The sequence below is a fragment of the Colossoma macropomum genome, unplaced genomic scaffold, assembly GCF_904425465.1.
Source record: "Colossoma macropomum unplaced genomic scaffold, Colossoma_macropomum, whole genome shotgun sequence".
NCBI lineage: Eukaryota > Metazoa > Chordata > Actinopteri > Characiformes > Serrasalmidae > Colossoma > Colossoma macropomum.
Genome location: NW_023494786.1, coordinates 5,765,126 through 5,790,538, shown reverse-complemented (window position 1 = coordinate 5,790,538; position 25,413 = coordinate 5,765,126). Strand labels below are relative to the sequence as shown.

The following is a 25,413-nucleotide window of genomic DNA, read 5'->3' as shown; positions in this document are numbered from 1 at the left end:
CACATTAAAAATAAACACAAACATATTTCACAGTTTTCACATTTTCATTCAGATATTTAAAGTACACATATATTTAAAGTACACACAAGGCCAAGAGATTTTCTCTTTTTGTTTCGATTGTTTTTATTAAAACATATAACCAAATCCACATCAGTGTAAAATTAAACTGCCCACAGCTATGCTGTTTCATATTTGTATGAGGACAAGTACTGCTGACTAGTCACCGCATCACACACACAAAGAAAACCTTTCATTTATTTCTTAAACATTTACCTTTTAATTTTATATATGTGCATATTTTTGGCCCCCTATTTCCACTTTTAATGAAATACAATTTTGACAAAGTACATTAAAGTATAATTTCTCTGTACTTTTTCCACACCAGCCACACCCACAAAAAAACAATCAGCAATGCTACATAACAAATAAATGTAAAGAATTTACAACACACGCATAATTATAGCAATCTAAAATTACATGGAGCCAGTCAAGTGGCCATGCATTAGTTCAGCATTATTGGATGGCTTAGCCTGCTTGGAGGAGAACACTAACTGCCAATTCTGTTACGTCAGCTAACAGATGACTATGTTGGCTAGCATTGCACTAGCACTGCACTCAGAAAGGGCGGGGTTAATTATGCTCCCTTGGACTCTCGGCCACGGATGGCTGACGATAGGGCCAAGGGGTTCCCTAACTTCTTGGACAAATGACTCCAAATATGCAGTCATATGCAAAAAAAACTGAACGCCCTATACAGGGAACAAACTTTGGCATTTTTCTGCTAATTTTAGGGCACAATTTCTGTTTATTTGCAGAGTTTACATTCTTTATTTATTTAAATGTGGCATATTTGAATGTGACTCAAAGTAACATTTCAAAATAGCAGCACACAAAAACATTCTTCACATTGTCAATTTCTAAAATAACTTATTACAGCCAAAGTGGAAATCCTGAGTTCCTCCTACGACCCAATTTGTACGTCAAGTTACCCCACACAACCTGGGGAACCCCTGTCTTAGATGGCTGCACCACTTGAATCTTCTTTTTATTGAACTGTTTTAATAATACCCATAATACATCCCAGAGCAAATCAATGAACAACCAATCAGCAAATATTCCAATGGACCTCATCCTATTTTGATTTTGAAAATAAAGTGTGGGCCTTATAACACGCATTCACATACACACACTCACTCACACATTTCCCCTGCAAACACAATAGGTAGGAGGAGAAACAATTGAGGATGGTGTTATTTTTGGCAAGCCTTGAAGGGTTCGGACCATTCACTTCCTTCACAGCCTGACGGTGACATTTCAGCATTCTTATTAGATGCGACACATACACATACGCTCACTTGATAAAATGATAAAGGCGTGTCGCGTGGGGGCTTCTTGGAAAACAAGTGGTCAGAGGAACATCGCCTTGGGACACAAGGCTGGACTGATCTGTGTGTATGTATGTGTGTGAGAGACGCGGAGGAACGGCATGTTTCCCTATTGTTTTACAAGAGAATACAGGGAACTAAGAGAACGCTTGCGACAGCATGAGAACGGCCACTCTCTCTCTCGCACACACATGGGAGCAGATAAAAAGACAGAAAGCCAATGGGGCACAATAATATTGTGAGTCTGGGACAATGAGAGAGCACTTCAAACAGCGGCAGGGGGGTTCGGAGTGAGCAGTCAGGCCCCGACTGGGGGCCAGCAGTACTTTCAGGGCATGTTGTCCCTGCTAGAAAAGCCAGCACTGACCAGCATGTGTTGTATTTTGCATATTGGTATGTTCGCAAGCAGCAACGGAAGCTGTTATACTGATCACCACCAAAAACAGCAAACACTGTGTTTTGGATACTGCTATGCTGGTCAATGAGCATGGCCATGTCGTAAAACATAAATTTGAGTAAGTAAAGCGCTTTCATTTATTTGTAGTTAGCTTACATTACCGATTTCTCACTAAGAGGTGGTCGATAGCAAGGATACGTATGCTACAGATCTGCCTCAGGGTGGTGCAGTAGTGAGGAGGGTCACCGAGTTGACCCTTTGCAAAACCCTTCCCCTAAATAGCGACTGTCCGATCACAGCCTAGCAACCGTAACTAGGCATGAGCACCTCTGACAAGCCTTCAGATATGTACAAATTGCAAAAGGTATTTAAGGAAACCCAATGGGGCATACACAATAAAAAGGTATGCACTCATACATTTGCATTCCCTTCAGGAAAGAACAATAGTGCTGTTTTGTTTCCATCTGATCTACATCCTGTTTGAAGAGGCTTCTAAGTTTCTGGCTGTGATATGTGATACGAGCTTTACTCTCTGTTTTCCTTTTAGTGTTGGTAGGCTGTTTGGTAGGTGTCGAATGTCTACGTATTTGATTGTATTTGTACAAAAATACTACGAATTTCGGGAAAGCAGTCCACCTTTTCCACTTAAATCTTTGTAGTTAACATGTTGAGCATGAAAGTTTGTCAGACATAGTAACAGTTACCATGGGGCCTATGCAGATTTTTTCTCGAAATACCCATGTTAAACAGCCATTTTCATGTTTCAGGCGAGAAAATAAAGTTCTCTTTATGACATTTTTGCTTGAGTTAAAAAAATCAACCGCTGACCAACCCTGGAGCACTACCGGACCCTTGATTATCATGGGGTATTTAACACTTTGCCCCTAACACTAACCACTAGGGGGCGTAAATGTAAAACCACATCATGCCTTGTAACCGCAGGGCTGGGACTGCAGGTTTAGAAGCCATGTCCACTGAGTTTGTTGGGCTTTGTGGGAAGTAGCTGGGGCCAAGGCCTGGGGGTCTGGTGCCAGGAGAGAGTGCCAAATGGCAAGGATTTTTCAGATAGGACGTAAAAGCGTATTGCTGAACAGGCTTGTATGGACCACACACATTTGCCTGTTCTTAATTTATCTGCTGACGTATTAGTCAAGAGCAGGCAAAACAAAGAAATATTATTAACTCATTAGATTATTGTCTTTAACACTGAACAACTGTAAGTTTCATTGAAAACAGAATATAAGTAGTTCTGTTTAACCGGATTTAGTGCAATGGTGTTTAGTGCAATGCTACTCATTGTACTCATACATTGTGATTGCCTTTTTCAAATGGGGCTGATTTTCTGCTAAAAATGTGTGGTCTGTTTTTTGGCCAGTTTTGACTGGAAATTAAATAGACAGAGGTGGTCTCTGACTTTTGCACAGTGCTTTATCTGCTGTTACAGTTGTTTCTCTCTATCTCTCACTCTCTCTCTCTCGCCCATCAACAACATTCTTTCCCTAATGAGAGGTCATTCCTTAGGCAGGTAACACACACTCACCCTTTCCTGCAGAAACACACACACACACACACACACACACACACACCTCTGCTCCATTGTGTGGATCTGTATGAGAAGCGGATGTTACTGTGCTGATGTTCTGATAAACAGAACCATTAGCTCTTCATTTAGCGAACAACACTTCACTCTTACAGGCCAACGCCCCACACCACCACATACACACACGATAAGATAACTTTCATCCGTGATTATAATTTCCCTATCTCTGCTTTCAGAGCTGCTCACACAAATGTTTTTTAATAATTAATAGATAACAAAACGCCTGGAAATATTTGTAACTCTGATTTGAACGATAGGCGATAAGTGGAATCTTTTATCAAAATGAAAATAAAATTTCACAGCTGGTTCAGTCAAATATGTTTTTTATTTATTCATTATTTGAAAGCAGAACTATCTTTTACTTTTATATCTGATTAGCTTATTAGGTGCCTGAACTATTTACTATTTGCAACAGTATAAACTAACTGAAAAATTAATTCAAATCACTGAAGATTGAATAGTTCTTGATGAGAATGAAATGACATTAGATACTAATTAATATGTAGCAAGAATCTGCACTGACCTTCAAAAGTTTGGGGACACCTACCATTACTTCAATGTTATTTTTAATGAAATAAAACAAATAAACAACTATTTACTCATACTTTGGTATTATTTATATAGAAAACATTTGATGCATATCTTCACTGTAGATGCTGTGCATAAGCTCAACTTGTCTTTAACATTCAACTAAATATCTGTTAAACGCAAGTGAATTCTACTAAATCTAATCCTAACCTTCACTTCAACCCAGATTCTAAACCCTAACCCTAATGTTTCACCAGAGTTTCACCGCATAGTTCTGTTAACAATTAAAGCATCTGCATATAATCTCTATCAAAATAATAGGTGACCAATAAACATTTTCAAAAGACCTCCAAGGGAAGCCACAACAATCCACACAGTTTATATCTTCTATCTTTAATCTGCTGAGCCTCAGTTGTAGCACGTCTGCACGGTGAGCCTTCAGGAGGCTGTAGAATAATAGTGCTGTCCGTAAAGAATGAGGACTAATCAGATCTGGGCCCCAAAGCATCACAGTGTTGAGATGATCTTCTCTATTTGAGAGAGAGAGTTCAAAGCGATGCTTGCTCTACCCTGCTCTTTGATGACCTCTGTGCTACAGCACTTCCCTGTCCGATGGCTCGTGAGATACAACAGAAAAGAAGCAGCGGAGAGCAGAGGAAAGCATTTTTTGTTATCCTTCACGCATCCTCAATATTCTATTCTATCTGCACGCAGACAGTTTCTGTGAGTTGCTACTGAATACTGTTCAAAAAAGGAGAAAAATGCAGGGTCATTCTTGCTAGATTCTTTCCTTCCCAGCCACATTCTTCCACTCTTTCTCTCATTGTGAAGAGCCACGGTGCGCTTCTTGAAAACATGAGGGTCTCCGGAAGCCATAAAGACTCGCCGTGGGCCGGTGTTATGACAAAGCGTTATAATGACTGTTTAGAGCTGAGACATGATTTTGCCTTTACAAAGGCCGAAGTGGGTGCTGCCTTTGTCTACCGACTCCCTCTTTCTGGATAAACGTAGCAATAGCCATCAAGAACTGAGCCTAAAATTGAACAAACTGGTGATGCAATGTTCCTATAAGGGGCTCATTAATGTAATAAATTAGGGACTCAAATCCAAAGTGATTTACTGACTTGTGACGTGACTAGAACTTACGGGGACACTGGGAAAACTCCATCTGTCATTTTAAGAAGCCCCAAAACATTAGATAAAGGTTTCATTAGCAGGACATTCAAAGGGAATTCTACCTAATGTTTCAAAACTGATAAGATGTAAAATTGTTCAGAGTGTTTTTATGTGAAAATACTCCATTCTAGAGAAACTTATCAAGTCAGAATTGTTCCAAGTGGTGGTGATAGGAAAAGTGACATCACAGATAGCTGTTGCATGTTGTCTGATGTATGAGACGTTGTTTTACAATAGCTTTGAGATCAAGTTTAGGCCTGAAATTAATTCCTTAGAAGTCATTAATGGTGCAGAGGTACATGCATATAAAAACATACATATAAAAACTGTGGTTGGGTTGGATAGTAAATAAAATGGCTATATTTTTCATCCTCTGGCTCCTGAGTCAGTAAGGTATTGCACCATTTCATATCAGGCCACTCTGAATGACTTTGTTTACATTTGAATGACTGGATTACGCAGAAATTGAAAGATATGGAATAAGTTTTGTCAGCTTATCTGGCATTTTTCTAGAACTGCAGTTAAGCAGCAATCTATCAAGCTGTATTTTAGCTGTGCTCCTAATTACGCAAATCGGCTAATAAGTTCAGTTTGTTTTTTTAACAACAAAACCTCACCTACTGATTTTCTGTTTAATATCTGGCTTGCTGACATTACAAGGAGATTGCTTGTAGTTTTAGCCTCTGTTTGTTTTTATTTAGACTGTAGAAACGCATTGGGCCTGAAAACTGAACTCAGATGATTTGTGCCTGAAAACTAAACTCTATGACATGGGACTTGGGATTTGGCTGCTTATTGGACAACTCATAAACAAGCCTGCTTGGTTATTCCAAACAAAGGCCAAACGTGGCACAACGTAACATGCATAGTTTAAAGATTACGTTTCCCAGGCGTAAATTAAAACACAGTTTTGGAGCAAGCAGTTTAGGTCTAAGAACACAGTGGGGATCCAAACAGAGGGACATCCCGACTTTCATTAATTTCTGCCTGCTGCCTGGTTTGGACTGCTAGGGTGAACGTTTTCAATATCTCTGTGATGTGGGTTCGGTTGAGGGTTTGGTTTAAGGGCCTAAGGGTTGGCGTGGTGGGCTAGCAGTTGAGGGTTAGTGGTGGTTATTTTGAATTGTGTAGTGGTGGTTATTTTGAATATTGTGGATAAAACTGGGGTTTGGTGAATTTCTAGCTGTGTGGCTTAACACTAAATCCACTAATTAATATTATGTAGCAGCATTTTAGCAGTGCTAATGTTAAATGAAAAGCTCAAAACGAGGAATTCTTTTGAAACTGACAGAAAAACCCAAACATTTTTTCTGTGCAATCTTTGTACTGGGGTAACGACAAACCAATAAATAAATACACTATATTTTGTTGTGAAACTACTTCAAAAAACACAATTTTTAAAGGAAAAAAAGAATTTAATATGCAATTATAATATATGCCAAAATATTACATTGACAAATATTGTATGTTGATTTTCTAGGTGAAAATAAGGCTTTCACATTAGGAAATTAATTAGTTTATTTTCAATTAATGTTTAGTTTCTGAATTTACATATTGTGAAAAAATAAGACAAAAAGGTGGTTATGGCACATTGTATTTTGAATATTTTATGTTTTTTCCAATTTGTTAAAGAAGAATGCCATATGTAATTTTCCCATAAACTTACTATCACTTAGAAATTCAATAGAACATATAATTTGACCAGAGATGTCCAAACTCAGCTGTATTAATATATATATATATATATATATATATATATATATAATATATATATATATATATTGTTAAGTTTGCCTTGGTTGTTAAGTTTACTTTGTGGCAGGCAGGCAAATATATATATATATATAGTTAAGTTTACTTTGGTTGTTAAGTTTACTTTGTGGCAGGCAGGCGAAATCACATGTCCTCACAGGCCACACTGGACAGCCCTAGCTTAAAACTTCACCAACAATAAACCTCTGAAGTCCTGTGTCATTTCGTGGTTGGTGTTACGACCATATTAAGAACTCCAAGTCTACACTGATTTCTCTATGAGAAAAATGAATAGCGTTTTCGAAAAGTGATGTTATTGTGTCCTGTGTTAAACAAAAATGTTCCAAAGCCAATATGTTTCACTGTACCTACATTTGGCCCCAGAGTGTCACTTGATCCTCTCAATTATGAGGTCTTTTAGAAGTCAAAATATGAATAAAGCCTTATACATGCTACAAGCAAGCTGCCACTCCTGCACATTGAAATAAAGTCACACACAAGCAAGTCTACTTTTAAACTTTAACACTATTAATTACCAACACCAGCTACTCAAACTGTAGTCTACTACTGCCAGAGCAGCTTTAGAACAATATTTAACAAAGCTTGCTGGTTTGTATGCTTGCTGGTTAATTAGATAAGGCTGCCAGTCTGTGTGCAGCAGTGTTAGCTTGCACACAGCAATATTCACATTTGGGCTCCTTAATGACATCATAATTCAGAGGGTCTGGTAATGTCCCAGGGAAAAATGTACATATGACAAAAGGTATCGACTTCGGAACATTTTGGTTCACCACAGCAGCAATTTTTAAAGATGCAATTCATTTTTCCTGTAGAGATAAAAAGCTTAGACACAACTGCTAGAAGTTAAAGAGGTTTGTGGGTATAAAGAAGCAACATTGTTTGGCCTACAGCATTTCTCTCAGTGGGATCTCTTCTCTATATGATGAAAAAAGGAGGGATCGTTTGGTATCTCTCAATCTTCATATTTTATCAGTGCATAACGAAAAAAGTGCCACATGCCAAGCCAGCGAATGTGTGTGTAATCCAGGCCTATGGTCCTTCAGGCTGCAGCAAAGATACTATAACTGAGAAACAAAAACACACTTGCGCAAACCTACCCTAGATGGGGAGAGAGAGAGAGAGAGAGAGAGACTGAATGAATAACGAGGCTGTATGTCATCACAACAGCACCTTTTAAATGCTGCATTATACGGGCCATGCAGGTGCAGTGTTCCGCGTACCTGCTCATGTATCGGATAGGCTGTGAGGTTGTACTGGTGCGAGGACGGTGATATCTGGACGTGTCTTAGCCAGCTTCTGCTATCACACACACGCCCATCAAAACCGGCCTTCTGCAGAGAGAGAGAAAGAGAGAGAGTCAGTCACTCTTTGATCTTTATCTTTTACAGGTTACTCTGCAGTGTCTAAACCACATGCCACCCACCACGCTGTTAGACTCCAAACAAGATTACACACACATAATCACACCTGCCCCCCTTCCCACCCCCCACCACACACACCGTTTCCTTTACAGCACCTATTCCACACACTTTAATGGGAATGCAGCATCAGTAAAAGGACGACACACACACTGTACTTCCTAAACCACCACCAAGGCTAAAGCAACCTGCTCCAATTATGTTGGTCACAATCATTAATGTCCACTCACGTGAATAAATGTGAACAACCCAGAACCTAGCTCTAACCCCCACCCTGGCCCTAAGACTAATGCTGGGATTAATCCTAACACTTTAAATTGAGTCTAACATTGCTGAGAATGAACTGAGCTTCGTAATCTGATGGGGGATATCCAAATAATCCAAAGTGGGATAAAATCATCTGTTTAATTTGATATAATCTGTTGACAAAGGTGGTCTTCAGGGGAAACGCACACTGAAGTATACACTGATTTCAAACCTGATGCATCTAAATACTGAGCAACATAATCACACAGTTTATCAATCACTATAATCTACACTCTCAGAAAAAAGGCTCTGTATAGCCCCAAACAAAGTTTCTATGACTTTTAACAAGCAGAATCATTTTTGGTCCTAAAAGAACCACAGCAGGTTTTTCCTTCACAGAGAAAAAGAATTTATTCAAAAGACAAGCAGCTTGAGTGGTCACTGTTTCTACAGAACCACTGCATTTACTGGGCCACTGGAAAAAAAAGTGTGGCTCTGAATTGACTTGATTATCGGTTCCACATGAAAAAAATCCATTACATCAACACAATTCTTGCCAAAAGCAAGTAAACTAAAGGACGGTAATTGTGTTGATATAATATATTTCATTCATGTGAAACGAATGTACACACTTGAATCAAGTAAACTCAAAGCAATACCTTTTCAGAGCATTTTTAACAGTGTAGGGATGTAAAAACTGAGATTTGAAGGGTTTAAGGAAGAGCACATTTTACAAACATGATTCACTGAAACATGAGCAACATTTTCACGTTACATCATTCAGTATAAGACTGTTTTTACTTTGATTAGAATTAGATGAAAAGAAAAAGACACCTAATCTGACTGTTAGCTCAGGCTGTAAAATGTAGTCGGTTTCTGCTCAAGGAGGAGTCTAGTTTAAATGAAAATAATGAAATAATAAATAATGAAAGAAATGAAATAAATAATAAATAATGAAAGAATGAAAAGCTTAACCTCTTCACTTTGGAGTCACCAACACCTGACCCCCAAACACCCACTCACACACATACACACAAGTCTCTCTCTCTCTCTCTCTCTCTCTCTCTCTCTCTCTCTAACGGTTTCATTGCCTTTAACTGAGTCAAAGCTCTGCTTCTCAGACTTTTCCTTTTAATGCGTTTCATTAAAGCTTTTATGTGGATGATGTGAAGCGCACACGGACCCACACACACACTCACACAGCGCTCTCAAACTCAGCTGCAATTATTTTATTATTAACGTCAAATAAATAAAAATGAACATGTTCAAATTAATTAACGAATTATTATTATTATTATTGTTATTATTATTATTATTATTATTATTATTATCAGTGCTAACAAAATTTAAACGAAAACTTATGTTTTTTCCTCCTCTGTAACTCAATAAACGGCCATTTCCTCTGATATAATAATAACAAAACATAAATCTTACAAACTGAGCTGCTTACACGCCGCTTATAAATCATCCGTTTATTTTAACGCTTAGATTGAAATTACTTCGTCAACCTAAAGCGCAGCTTAAACGCGCACCTGCAAAACCAGCAGTGCACGAGACTTCAGTAAAGACCTCGTAGTAAAGTTATCCGAACATTTTTTTTTTTATTAAGGACGTTTTTTTTAATGTTTGATAAAACTGAAAACATCACGCCGCCCGAGACCGATTCGATTCGATCGAAAAAACGCATCAAAATAACATAAAGAAATATAAAAAAGTGAAAACGGAATTAAACTAAAGATGATACGTCACAGACGATGTTTTTCTCTGAATGATTTTCCTCTGTGTTGTGTAAAAGGTCCCGGCTAAGAAGCTGCGCTGCTGTTGAAGCTGAGGAAGAATAAAGCTCTTACCGTGAGAGCGCCGGGAGCGCGCGCTCATTCAGCAGGAGCACAGAAGTAAAGACGGTCCTCCGGAGAAAAACATGAAAAAATAAACAATACAAACAGACGCGAAACTCCCGGAGCAGTTTTCTCTCTGCTCCTCTCAGCGCGAGCGTTCCTCTCTTTCCCTGAATGGGACACTCGCGCGTCCCGGGACTCTTCGATTTGGCTCAGCGCGAGAGCAATTCCCCGGATGATGTCAAACTTGGGGTTCCTCGAGCCTCCCATCCAGTGTCGTCCCGTCCCGTCCTGTCCCGTCCCGTCTGGTTCACTCCCCCCTCCTCCTCCTTCTCCTCCTCCTCCTTCCTCTCCTGCGTGCGCGCGAGATTTCAAACTTTTTCCTTTATTTCGCTCTACTCTCCTCGGACCGCGATCCGTGCTTTACTTTACGCTCCGTGGAATTCAGCGTGCGCGTGCATGTGTGTGTGTGTGTGTGAGAGAGAGAGAAAAAGAGAGAGAGGCAGTGTCTCGCGGACTGTCCCGCGCGGGGGAGATGAGCAGTGGGAGGAGGAGGTGGAGGAGGAGGAATAAGGGGGGGGGGTGTGTGTCTCGCGTGTCCACTGTTCGGAAGTTGCGCGAGGGCTCCCCGCGGTTCATTTGAAAGCGACGGGAGCGCTCGAGGTCAGAGACGGGTCGCGCGCGCTGATGAAGCCGTCCGCCACGGTCACGGCACCAGCGGCGCGAGATTGAGGAGGAGAAGGAGGAGAGGGGTGGTGAAGGTTTAGAACGGAAGGGAGCGCGCGCGTTTAGGACACACACCTTCAGCAGGGTGGGAAGGCCCGCGAGCCGAGACACTACACTCACACACACGCACGCACGCGCTCCAAAAATGGTGTCTAAAATGTTTTTAAAAAAATGCTTTTTCTTTTTTTAAAAAAACTTTTCTTTAACACACCTCGTTCCAAAATGATGACGTGTTAAAAAACTGAAATAAACAGCCATCGATCAATCGCGCCTGAATGCACGAGCGTTGCGTCTATCAGACGTTTGGTGCTGCAGTCCGTGTCCAAGAAAGCGGCCCTTAGCTTCCCCGACTCGAATTAAAGCGCAGAACCTGCTTAGCGCGCGGGCACGAGCACATGTCCTGTTCTGTTGGTGCCGTGACCCCGCGCTAATAGCGCCTGATGGAGATTAATCATTCTCCCTTCGCTATCTGTGGCATTGAACTCGGCCTCTAGATAATGTCCATTGTTTCAAGGGCCAGAAAAGCGGAGGAAGGACGGGGGGAAAAATCGCCAGTAAATAAAAGGCGCCCTGGCCCAGAGATTCCCATGCACGCTCCTTGAGAACCGCAAAGAGACTCCGGTCCGCCGCGCATCGATTTCCTGCCCTGCCGCGCCTTCTCCATTGTTGGAAGTCTTTTTAATTTAGCCATAAATTGGGGAAAGCTCGAGCCACGAGCTATTCTATTTTCTCCCTGTCAGGCTGAGGGATTTGTTTTATGATGCATTGTGTATTAAATACAAGTAATCTGGGAAAGTGATTGCTGGGGTCTGAATGGAGGAGGCAGCCTGATAGAGCGGGCTCGCGCTTTTTATGAAAAAGAGGAAGAGCGAGGGCCTAACGGGAAAGCCCCGTGGCGTGGTGTCTCTGGCAGCAGAGGCAAAGGACAGGGGTAAGAAAGTAAGAAAGAGCTGACCGGGGGCATTAAGTGGCGCTGCAATGCCGGATTCTGCCGCTAGAGGCCGCCGATAGCTGAATAAAACCGACAAAGAAAAAAACAGTCTGATTTCTGCAGGAGAGAAGTTGTTGAGCTTCAGGGCAGACGATCAAACGGGCTCGAAGAGTTTCATTTCGACACGGTTTCAACGCATGCGCTCTGCACGCTCAGTGGCCGGCTGCTAGAGCGGCTCACCGTTAAACGGGGGATCAGAGCCCGAGTTTGTTAGAAGTTCATTACAAGCGGAGCAGCCATTATTCAGTTATTTTAGTTTGTATGAGACAACTATATACAACTGTGTGTATGTTTATTTTAACTGCATTTGCATTTAAACGCAGCTTGTTCGAAACGCACAAGCGCATTTATTTACAGAACTCTGCTCTCTCCGTCCCGGGACTTTCTGCATGCAGGGAATGTTGCACCTCTCTCTCTCTCTCTTTCTCTCTCTCTCTCTCCCTCTCTCTCTCCGTTTCTCTCTCTCCCCCCTGCGCCGCCTTTAATGGAAACACTGTGTACGAGACGCATTCCAGCACATCCTAACGGGAAAAGGAGGAGAGGGGGAAGGAGGGGAAAGGGGGTGAGGGGCGGGGGTTGAGTAGAGAAAGAGAACGTCTCGTGCAGCAGCTGGAGCGCTAAGCGCTGGTCTCCCGCAGTCCAGCAGCGTAAAGCTGCATTAAGCGCGTCCGCACCTTAGCAGCAGCTCCAAAGCTCCGTTTAAAAGTGCCCCAACTGCCTCGGGGGCTCATCCCCTCTCCCCCCACAGCGAGCTCCTGTTCGATCCTAACGGCCTGCAGCGCTGCAGAGCGGACCACTTCAGCTCACACTGTCCTGTAGCCTTTCATTCACTGTACCTACACCAGTGAGGAGTTGTTGATTATTTTGGTTCAACAAAGAGTTATCACGATATTAGCCATGTGTGTAGATATAAGTAAATGTATGTCTGTTGTATGTTTATATGCAAGCGTTTAATTGGAACGAGATTTTTAAAATAAATACAATAAAACGAATGAATTTACACACAAACAAAATGAAATAGGATCAAACGATGCATACAAACAAAATAAAAGACAATGAAAGGACGCACAGAAAATAAAACTACATTCACACGGAAAATTAAACAAAACGACGCACGCGCGCTCGAGTTTCATGGGTTGTCATTTCTTTATGACGATTCCGTAGGACCTCAGTTGTGAAAGCGCGCCTGCAAATAAAACAGCTTCAAGAGTTTCAGCGAACTGGGAGGAAATGAAAGCGCAAATAAATAAAAATGTAAATAAAATTCTCCTGAATGTGATGGCGCGCAGGCGGCGCGCGCGCTCCGTCATATTCAGGCGATCCGGGCCATAAATTGCACCTTTATGTGTAAGAGAGGAGCGCGCTCCCGCTCTCTTCTGTGTGCGCCTCCGCCTCCTCCTTCATGTCCACGGACTTTCTTCTGCGCGCTCCCGCTCTCTTCTACGCGCTCCTGGTCTCTCCTCTGAGCGGCACAGCTCCTTTATCTGTGGGCTTTCGTGCTCCTCTTCGCGCGCTCCCGGTCTCTCCTGTGCGCGCGCTCGCCAGTCGAGTTTAGCCTCTCAACCTAAGAGCAGGCCGCCTTGCTCCTAATTACTTTAGATTATTTTCACTCGCCAAGGTCACTTACACACACACACACACACACACACACACACAAACACACACACACAGTTGGAACAGAGGCTTGTCTGCATTTTGAGTGAATTAGTAGCCCGTCAACTCACCCCTGCCTGCAAAGTCTCACCCACTGGACACAGACACACACACACACACACACACACACACACACACACACACACACACACACACAGACGCACACGATCCAGAAACAGCTGCCAACCGGAAACAAAATCACAGTGGCTGAGCTCCAAAAAACAACAGAAAAAAGTCTAAATTTCTACAAATTGACTCTAGAAAGTCTAACCAAGACAGCCTTTCAAACTTCAGCCCAAACAGTGTGGACCACCTCACACACACTAAGATAACCAGTGACATAACTTGGATCTTATAGGCCCCAGAGCAAAAATGAATGCCCCCCCATACAAAAATGACATATACTGAATAAAAAATGACAATTAAAAAATAAATAGTATATTTACTTGATATGATTATGCCTCAAACAAGTTGATGCTCCCATATCATTCACCCACTAGCATCTAATGTAAACTAAATGAGTACATTATACTATATACATAAGATTTTAAAATGATAAATGATACATCATGCTGCAAGCTATAAAGGATCTATTAGAGGAGACACATTATGAATAAGAGGGAGATAAACAGACATCAGAGCTGTCTGTGTAGTGCTGATGGAAGTTAAGTGGTGAGGTGTGCGGTTAACAAATTGAATCTTTCTGTGACTCTGTGTACGATTGTATCAATGTCTGTTTGAGGGGCCCAAAGATTGGGCTGCAGGCAACTCTGTGGCATGAGCTTCAGAGTAATTGACACCCCCCCCCTCCCAGTAGTTACATCACTGAAGATAATCCACTTTTCAGTACACAAATATGTTTACATATAGGGTTGGTGAATGAGGCCCACTGTTTCAGGCATCAGGCAGTGTATTTGTTACTATTTCATGCAATAACTTCTTGTGATGTACCTTTTAGAGTAATTAAACTCTTTGGATGTCTGGTTCCACTGTGAACAATTCTTATGTGAGAAGTTCCTCTTGAACAGCATTTCAGATCCATATATATGCAGATATTTTGAAAAATGGGTAAAATTCCCCTTTAAATTCATAAACTGATTGCAACTTATGTAAACAGTTAATTCTAAAGTTCAGGATCAAAAGTTATCATTTGCTTAATTGTATTTTTTGAAACTTCATAACATCAGTTTGTAAAATATCAGTTTTTTCAAAATTAAGTAAAGTACAATATTAGCATTTACAGTGGAGGCAACTAACCAAGAAAGATGCACACAAGAGTAGACAGGACAGTGGGAAAGACAACACATACATGGTCAGTAAAACAAGTCAAACAGAATGCAAATATAGATGATGCCAGGAGCCACTGAGAAAGATGCTGAGTTTAACTAAACAAGGTTTGACCAGACAAACGCTTATCAAGTGAATCTGACAACACACTGCATTTTGCTGTATGGGAACACATACTCAGTACAGAGAACACACTTAAATATGGCATTATGGAAATTTTACAGCGCAATTTCTACTAATATATTGGTAAAACTAGAACATACAATATTAAAAGGTGCCAAAACTTTTGCACAAGCCACAATAAACAATTAAAATGTGCAGAGCTGTTTTCCCGTTACAGGATGTGTTAACTTCTTTTCACTTAGAAGGTCTTTTGAACAGGGGTGCCCAAATGTTTGCAAAAGACTGGACTGTTTAAATGTATGTTTCAGAGCCGCTGCACACTCATAACTCACCACAGCTGAAACATCCTTCAGCAGATGTGTGAAGAAGAGCCATCAACCCTCAAGTGAAATTCTCACTTCAGTGAAATAACGACTGAAGTAGAAACAATACACACCAAAGAACAATTCAAGCTGTCATCCAGCATCTATCAGCACAAAACTGACTGTGCTATATGTTTAATTTGTCCAATGCTTCTATTCTAAATAAAATGCTAAAGCTGCAAAGTGAGAAGCCTACTCATCAGTCCAGGATGTGAATCAACAGAATAGAATAAAATTAAATGTGGAATAAGGGTTTTTATTTGGAAATACTCTGAAAAAGTACAAATCCACCCATATTTTCCTTAAGCAAATGTTAAGTACCTGGAACACTAAATAGTACAGTGCAGTAGTCTTCAACAGCTGGAACGGAGCCACCCTGGTCCTCAGAGTCACTTTCGTTGGAGCTAGAGTAATTTAACTTCTGGATATGAAGCCCAGTGAAACAGACAGACTGAAGCTCAATCGCTTTTTTTGGTGGAAATGACAGACAGGACGTGAGTGGGGCTGAAACAGGGAGCAGCAGTCTAAAGCACAAAGCACCATTCAGACTGAGGGCCTTAACGGAGGCCACCGGGGGGGACGTGGTAAAAAACACACATACACACACACTAAGGTGGGAAGAGCTAGAATGGATTTGCAACACTGATTTCTGGGCTGAATAGACTTGGGATATACCTTGTTATTTTTCCCACCCACATACTGCCAAACACCTCCCCACCACCGCTCTAGTAGTTCAAACTGGTGTGGCGATACATCATTTCTGATCATAGCATGCACAGTTTCTTCAAATGTCAATAATCCCAATACAAAAGCAAACCTTTTTTAATTGTAATACATAATATTTTGTTACAAACCAAATAAATGTAGCAACAGTACTGAGACATCACTTTAACGAAGGAGAAACACTCACTTTTTGAGTCAGCCTTAAAGAGTTAAAAAAGTAACAGCCAAAGTATCATGAAATATTGAGTTACTACTGAAATTTGTTAATTGAATTACATGATAACTAAGGATCACACCTGTAATGCTTTTATTTTGTGTTTATTGAATCATTTTATTTATGTAGCATTTCCAATCAATCATTTCTAAAACAAATGTGCTTAAAATCATGCACTTCAGCACTTTTCTTTATGGTCAATATTGAGAGATTAACTGCTTCAAAGTTCTCATTTATCAGACCTTCATAGAGGTTTACCTTTCGCCTATATTTTGCTGTGTTTTACACGTGAACCTTATGGACCCGACCAACCGACTGACAGGTCCATAATGACTGACCGATCAACCAACATATGCATAAGGACAAACCGACAGTTTCATTAGAACCAACCAACATATGAACTGTCAGGTTCATAAGGACTGACTGACAGGTCCATAAGGACTAACAGACTAACCTGTCCATAAGAACCGATCGACATGTCCAGAAAAACATAATGACTAACCAGTCATTTGGTCCATATGGACAGACTGACTGACTGGTCCATAAGGACCTACTGACAGGCCTATAAGGACTGACAGACAGGTTCATCAGGACAAACCGACCAACCACCAGGTCCATAAAGACCGGCCGACAGACCATGAGGTTCGTAAGGACTGACCAACAGGTCTATGAGGACTGACCAACCAACAGGTTTTTAAGAACAGACCAACTGACCGGTCAATAAGGACCAACCGACCAACCAACAGGTCCATAAAGACTTGCCAACAGACTGTGAGGTTCAGTAGGGACTGACCGACAGGTCCACGAGGACTGACTGACAGTTTTTTAAGAACAGACCAACAGGTCTATAAGGACCGACCGACCAACTGACAGGTCCACAAGGACTGACTGACTGACATATGCATGAGGACCAAACGACCATCCGACTTACAGGTCCATAAGGACTGACTGACCAACATATGCATGAGAACCCACTGACCAACTGACTGGTCCAAAAGGACTGACTGACCGACCAACAGTTCCATTAGAACCGACGTAAGCACTGACTGACAGGTCCATAAGGACTGATGGAACAACCTGTCCATAAGGACCAATCGACATGTCCAGAAAGACATAATGACCAACCAGTCCATAAGGACAGACTGATTGCCTAGTCCATAAGGACCTACTGATAGGTCTATAAGGACTGACGGACAGGTCCACATTTACCAACAGACCAACCACCAGGTCCATAAAGACTGGCCGACAGACCATGAGGTTCATAAGGACTGACTTGACAGGTCCATGAGGACTGACCAACCAAAAGGTTCTTAAGAACAGACCAACTGGCCAGTCCATAAGGACCAACCAACCAACCAAAAGGTCCATAAAGACAGGCCGACAGACTGTGAGGTTCGTAAGGACTGACCGACAGGTCCATGAAGACTGACTGACCAACAGGTTTTTTAAGGACAGACCAACAGGTTTATAAGGGCCAACTGACCGACTGACAGGTCCATAAGGGCTGACCGACAGCTCCATGAGGACCAACCGACCAAACGACTCACTGACTCACTCACTTACCCACCTACCCACTCATGTCTAGCAGGCTGAGCATTTTACTAATCATCAGTTCGGTTTTGGCACTTAATAAGAGCAGCGCTTCACATCAATGACGCCGTGTGCCCTTGTTTTGTGATCTGAAAGTTAAAATGTGTTGGCTTCGTTGTTCATCACAGGGCACAACAGCTGTGATTTTTGAACACAGCATTTGTTTTCTTCATAGAGAAAAACTGTCTGGATCTGGAATTCCAGATATGGGCTTGACGGCGACTACAAAATGACACACCAGTTCGGAGCTCTATAGTAGCGCAGAAGGTGGGGCTTTTTGCAAAACAGGTGAGGGGAAAGAAGGAAAAATAAGACGTGTGGCCTCAGGATGCGAGGAATGTACCACCAGTCAGTGGGGAGGGGGTGTTATTGTTGCCTGGAGGACGTTACAGGCCACGCTAATCAGCGATAGCTTCCCCCCGGTGGGCTCCTCTCACACAGGCCACACTGTCTGCGGGCCACGGGGTGCGATAAAGTCCGCACCCGTGTCAGAAGGAACGTTTTTAAAACATAAATTAGAGGCGAGCTGGAGAGGAGGAGGCAGGGAGGGAGGCCAAAACGCAGCAGGATACACTGGAAACTTCAACAAGTCATCTCACACCCCCATCATACTCAAGTGTATTGGCCTTACCTCTCTCTCTTTCTGTGTCCTGCTTCTATGTTTTGTAAGTGTGTGTTGGGGGGTTGGGCTGGGGGTAATAGAGCATGTTGTTGGACCGTGTAGTGAGGGCAAACTGCTTCTTACACAGAAGATATCATCTTTAAAAAGGTCTTTTTTATGCTGGAAGATGGAGCATGCCACTAAGGAGGCGGGGTGTGAGTCAGTTCATTAACTGAGCAATGTTTGGGGGTGTTTACAGTAGGAAATTAAATGCTGACGTGCTGCACTTAACCCAATTTTTCAAATAAAAATTGCACAAAAAAAGATTTTCCTAATGAGAACTGGTGCAATGAATCACCCCACGTTCGGGGTTTACAAATATGTATGTACAGTAAAATTAAAAGACATTTAAAGAAGTGTCCTTCACTACATCCTACATGTATGTTTTAGATGAATAACTTAAAACATTAATAACACAGCACTATGTGTAACTATGTGTAAAGTACCTTGAAGCATACGAATAAAGTACTCCAAAAATGTTATTCTTTTTCCATTAATGTGTGAACCCTTTTAAGTATCCTTTTTCATCAGATTATGAAAAAAGTAAACACCATGGGAGGAGGAAAAGCAAATTCTCATATTTAGAATATTATATATATTTAGAAATCAAAAATCATTATAATCTTCTTAATGTGTTCATGCTATTAGATAACAAGATATAAAGTACTGTAAATGAAGAAATCTTGTAAAAAATACAAGACATAAAAAAATGGTACAAAAAATGGTACCCCAGCTGTGGAATCCCCAAATGTCTTCACAATGTCCAGTCTTTTGAGTTTTCAGTCAGGGCTGATGTGGCCTACACGAAGGGCTAAATCTACGCCCATCTTTTCCCCGTAATGCGAAATCAGACACCCTGAACCAGCATTACACCCGGAGCTCAACCCCTCCTCCCTAATGAAATTCCTCTGCAGCAGCTCCAGCCATGTTTAACTTCTGATCAATCTAGGTTAATCTCCCTCTGTTCACTGCCTTCAAACCCCCATCATTAAGGCTGAAATAAGTGTTTAGCCTCAGTCTTTCTTCTAAACCCTTGTTTCCTTGCTCGGTGGAGAAACTATAAAAGCAATTTCCTGCCAGGCAGAGGAGATTTGTTTTAACTTCTCTGCTTCTGGTAGCAGTATGTCAAATGTTTGACTTAGTATATTAGTATATTGAAATAATGATTTGCTATTAGGCCTGAACGATTTGGGGAAGATATCTAATTGCGATTTTTTAAGACTAATATTGTAAAAGTAAGTTATTTGACAGGAATGGACTTGAAGAATTTGAAGAAATGCAGTTGTGCTACAGCAGTGGTGGGCTAGTCCAGTCCCGCACAGCGCGCACACTGAGCTCTTTCACGCTGTTTTCATTTTTTAAATACGCTCCAGCCACCATAAAATGTTCGCACCTTCTCAACAGCAGTGCAAAGTGAAACATGGCGACAAGTCGAGTCTGTTAAAAGTTTCAGACATAAAACACAATGTGGGAAAGCGATTAAAGACGTTTCCTGTACAAATGGAATTTCAATATATTTCAATCAGGCTAACAGAGACTGTAAATGAAAGCCTATTAGCCTTCCATCTGTCCTCACACCTAGTTATCTGTCTCTGTCCAGTCCAATTGTTGTCCTTTCAGAATGAGATTTTCTATCTATCCATCCATCCATCCATCCATCCATCCATCCATCTATATTTCCTGAATATAATCATAATAAATGAATAAGAATAATAAATGTCGTATTTCAATTCCCAGGATGTGTCAATCTATTTAAAAATAAAAACAAAACATTATTTGATTTGGGGTGCTCAAAGTTCTGCATACAACTGTATATTCATACACACTCTTTTTTATACATGCATATCATATAATGCATATAATAAATGTAGTCTTTTCCTTTTTTTCTGACGATAATGGTAGGCCATAAAACATAAAGGTATTGACCGATTTCCTTGAGACTTTGTGGTTTTCTTTGATTCCATTTCCACAGGCTTTTTGTTTTTTTGCTTGAGTGCTTTTTAACAAAGGCCTTTTCCACAAGCTGTGTTTTGGAGTTTATCTAGAGAACATTTAAAGGAAATGGACACCCTGGGCTTAATTGCAAACAGCATCGACCCAATGTAGCATTTCAAAGGGAAAAAGAAGACAACTCAAAAGTCATTAAGCTGCGGCACAAGGCCCTCGCTCACTCCTATTTAGAGCCTCACTGGTTTTCACTGCCTTCAAAGAGGCTCCAAGTTAGCATGGGTTTATATTTAACCAGCTTTAACAAGGCACCAGGACTTCTGGGCTATGTTGCATACACACACACACAACACACTGTACATGCATGCATGTATGTATACACACAAACACCACATGACAAAAAATGTGATACTACATCTAGTCATCGAAGCATCTGTGTCATTTTCTGTTAAATATGTTTTCAGCTTTTTTTTCCCCTGATGCTGAAAGAATTTGTGTGTTCCTGCATAGAAAAAGCAAAAACAGTGTCAACATTTTTAACAATAACAATTCAATTTCATTCTCTGATAATGAAAAAAACAGCAACTTGACAGTGAACATGGATTCCTACCTTATAGATATATTTAACAATTATGGATGACAGCTTTATTGTGTATCATGACACATATCAAACTGCACATGTGGTTGTAGTTTATGGTGGAAAATTTGAGAAGAATTTCATATGCTGTATGGTTAGGTTGTATATCAGTACCATACTGGATCACTGTACTGGATCACTGTCAGACCAATGCACCTATATGTGAATCCAAATCCTTGCTTAGACTCTCTCAACTCCCAAGACAATGCACATCAGCGTGTGTATGTGTGTGTGTGTGCTGGAACATGATTGACTTGTCAGACATGGGCGTCAATAGAGCAAGCTTATTCAATTCCAGCCCAATCACAGAGGTGTCACAGTGTTTTGGGCTGCAGCTCCAGCAGAGCCTCTGATAAATCTGCTTTTATGAGTCACACTTATGGCTTTTATGGCCCAGTGTTGGAGAGACTGATTCGGAGATCAATCACATGTGTATGTGAGAGAGAGAGAGAGAGAGAGAGAGAGAGAGAGAGAGACAGAGAGAGAGAGGTGCAGTGGCCCATCCACACCCACACTCACACACAGGTAAAGGTGGATCGATGCGTATCAGGAGGCTGGCTTGATTTAATGCTGCTGGACTATGACCAGATTGTCTTTCCATCTCTCTCTCTTTCTCTCTTTCCCATCTCTCTTTCCATACCTCTATATCATTCTAATATTTCACTCCTCCTGCTCTCAATTTCTCCATCCATCTATCTATTCACCCCTATTTCTCAGAAGATTTCCTCCAATCTCTCCTCGTCTCCTACCTAACTGAACATTAAAGGAATAGTCCAGCCAGCCAGATTTGCACAATTTCACCTTTTACCCCAAATGCAGTCCATCAGCCAAGGTGTTTGGTGCAAAAGTTTGTCTGATTAGTTTTGCTCTAGAGTAACGGAAGCCCTACCTTAGCAGTTAGCATAATAGTTACAAAGGAGTTCCACCATTAAATGGTTAACTCCTTAAATGGCCAGGGCCCACAGGCAGGCCCAAAGTTTTATAACACACATAGCTTTATAGCTCAGCCAGTTTGCACTGAAATCCGTATAGTTACTAAATAATAAAGCTTAGTATGTCATAAGCCTGGGATTTTAAGGGGTTCAGATGTAAGCAAGGTCATTCAGAGGGGTTTGATATCAAATGCTCTCTTCTAGTCTGTACTGTTCACACTGGTGATGTTAGGAACTAGACATTCAAAGAGTTGAGCGCTTTTAAAAGGTACTTAACAGCAAGATATTACATGAAATTGTTATAAATACGCTGCTTGATGAAAACGTATGTTTGAAATAATTCTCCCATTCGATTTGAGTTAGGGGAGACTAAGGGTACTTTCACACCTGCATTGTTTGTGCTGGACCTTCAGACTTTTTAGTTTGGTCTGTACCAAAATAGCAGGTATGAAAGGTGCCTTGGACCAGAGTCTGGACCAAAGGACCAAAATTTGGTCTGACCAAAAGAGGCGGTCTCAAACGGGATCAAAATGAACCATGGTTCAGTTCGTTTACAGTATGAAATTAGTGTTGCAATTATGATGTTAATAACGCAAGTTGTGTCTGTTATTCCTTTAAAGGGAACGTGTGCTGTTTCAAACCTGGGCTCCTTCAGCTCTGTCATCCAATGCTAATGTGTCAGGGGTTCAATATAGAGTGTTTTAGTTTTCACACACACACACACACACGCACACACACACACATACCGACCTCTGTCTGAGACGGTAGTTTCCTGAGGGCTGTCAGTAGAAAGAGTATGAAACAAAAGCTGTGGCCAGAGAGGCCCGGCCAAGAGAAAGACAGGAAACGACTACTGATTACACACACGCACACACACACACACACACACACACACACACACACACACACACACACACACAGTGAAGTCTACAGTTCTCCAGCACCTATAGAAACACTTTCTACACTTTCACTCAAACTGCACTCCACTTCCATGACATATTAGGCAATCATTTCCTCTTAACTGTATTAAAGCTGCACTATGTAAGATTTTTTTTTGTTAAAATGAAAAAAGCAATGCTACTGAGTCAGAAGAAGAAAAACAGCGAATCGTCCTGGAAAGCCTGAAACAGTTATTTAAAAGTCAGAGGTGTCGGGTTGGTTTCCACAGGAGTTTTTGGATCACGTCATATGTCTTTACGTATTAATGTCACATGCACAGGCCCAGAGAAAAGGTCTGACGTTTGGGTCACAATTGTAAAATCAACATTATACTAATACAGACGGGGTGACAACAATAGATAACCAAGTTTTGTGCTCTCTTTGAACACTCTTTCAACATGTTTGCAAACATTACAATCAAGGTTCCAAACTGTTGCATGCAATTCCACATGTTACATACAATTTCCACAAGATAGCCATCCAAATCTTCAAATCCCAAACAAACACCACAAACACACCATTTTTAACTGATTATTCTGAAATACAGACTACACAATTTTTGATGTTCTACAGTGATCCCAAAAATTAGTCCATCATCACTGTCTGCATATTTGACAGTCAGTGCAGCATGGGGTCAAAGTTCAACCAATTTTAACTTTTGCTGCTGTGTGCCAAGTCTGCACAGGCTCCTTTAAAAATGAGTGGCTAAGACATGTAGAAAAATGTTCTGCCTCAATAGTGTGAACAAGATCCCTGTGTGTTATCTGTGCCTATCCCTATTACCTGCATCAGGCAACTGCATAAATTTTGTGAATGTCACAATTGTAACAATATGACCAGGACAGAGCAAGCGCAGGCAAAAACTTTCCACTGTTGTAAACGTGATGAGTGTTGTAGCAAACCATCTAATCACACTAATATGAAACTGATGGATAAAGATCCCCATGCAGAAGAAGAGAAAGCCGCAGCCTCATCTAAACAGGCCTTTATTCATAAAAATGTATTACAAGGCAGCTGTTATTGAGATGTTTCTACTGGCAAAACACAGACATCCGTTCACGATTTTCATCAAGCATAGCCGGCCATGTCTTGTTCAGAGTAAGGTCAGGGATTGGTGACCTTATAAATGATGTTTACTGTGATAAGCTGTTTCTTTCTAAAGAAAGAAAAGGAGGAGTGAAAGGAGTATTGAGTTTTCCCTTGCACTTTCTAGTTGGTACAGATTTGTATGGGTTTTAGAGAGTAACCTAGAAGTAATGTGTAGTGCCATTACTTTTACAGGAAGTAATATGTAAAATAAGGCTATTACAGTTTGAGAGAAGTAATTTGTAATGGATTATTACACCAACACAAAATTTTCTCCACATGGTCTCGTTGAGGTTCTTACTTGGAAGCACCACATGAACCACCCTTCAAGGTGGATGATGAAGTCAAGGTATATCAAAATTTACAATGCAGCATGAATTGTGACATCAATACTATTTTTACCACGGCCAAGGAAAGACGCAAACAGTCCATATAACCCTACGAATATGGAGCATCAGGGAAAGTTAATGTATGTTTGTGAATGATAGGTTGGTACAGTGTTTTCTGCCCATGGCCAAGGAAAAATCCCCAGTTTGACCAGATGAGATCCCATTTTAAAAAAACACATCAACACATACGTCATTTCTGTTTTAGTTCTGTTTACTCTTTTCTCCTGTTTCTATAAGAGTGGATAGGTTTGGCCTGGACATTTTCATCAGTCTGCAGTGCACGAAGGCTCTTGGTTTGGGGACAACTCTAGGTTCGTGCATCATGTTGTTGTTTATTGTCCCACCTGCTAATCAGTGCTCGGCAGACACATTTCCAGACAACAAAAATGCATTACATTCAGACTTGAGTTAAATTTGGTCAAGATCCATCTCCGACCACCTCCGAATATGGTTTGAGCGATCCGATCGTATTCCGCATACACATTGCGTCTTGGGGTGTTTACATTTGGCTTTTCATGCGGTCAAGTAAAATCCCAATGAGATGCTATCACTGACAACAGGCCCTATGTCTTTCTTATTCATCTCTTCATCCTTTCTGCTTGCAAATCAGATTTTTTGGTCTTTCTATCAGTCAATCAATCAATCAATCAATCAATCAATCAGTCAATCTATCTATCCATCCATCCATCCATCCATCCATTCATGGTCAGGAGTGCTCTTGTCTACTCTAGTACTAACATGTCCAGATGCACTCACTGCCCACTTACTAGAAACTCTACCTTGTAGCTGCAC

At 41.1% G+C, this 25,413-nt stretch overlaps 1 protein-coding gene across 14 annotated transcripts in view; it reads right to left on the bottom strand.

Moving 5' to 3' along the window:
• The window catches only part of mecom (MDS1 and EVI1 complex locus), a 244,860-nt gene that overhangs the window by 36,616 nt on the left and 182,831 nt on the right, over window positions 1-25,413 (bottom strand). For 13 of the 14 annotated variants that reach the window (XM_036558605.1, XM_036558621.1, XM_036558629.1 and 10 more), the window contains exon 3: window positions 8,080-8,190. In XM_036558605.1, the coding sequence (XP_036414498.1) occupies window positions 8,080-8,190 (111 nt within the window). Of the gene's footprint in view, window positions 1-8,079; window positions 8,191-10,373; window positions 10,892-25,413 lie in introns of those variants that run through there. The other variant, XM_036558654.1, reaches the window with a different exon arrangement.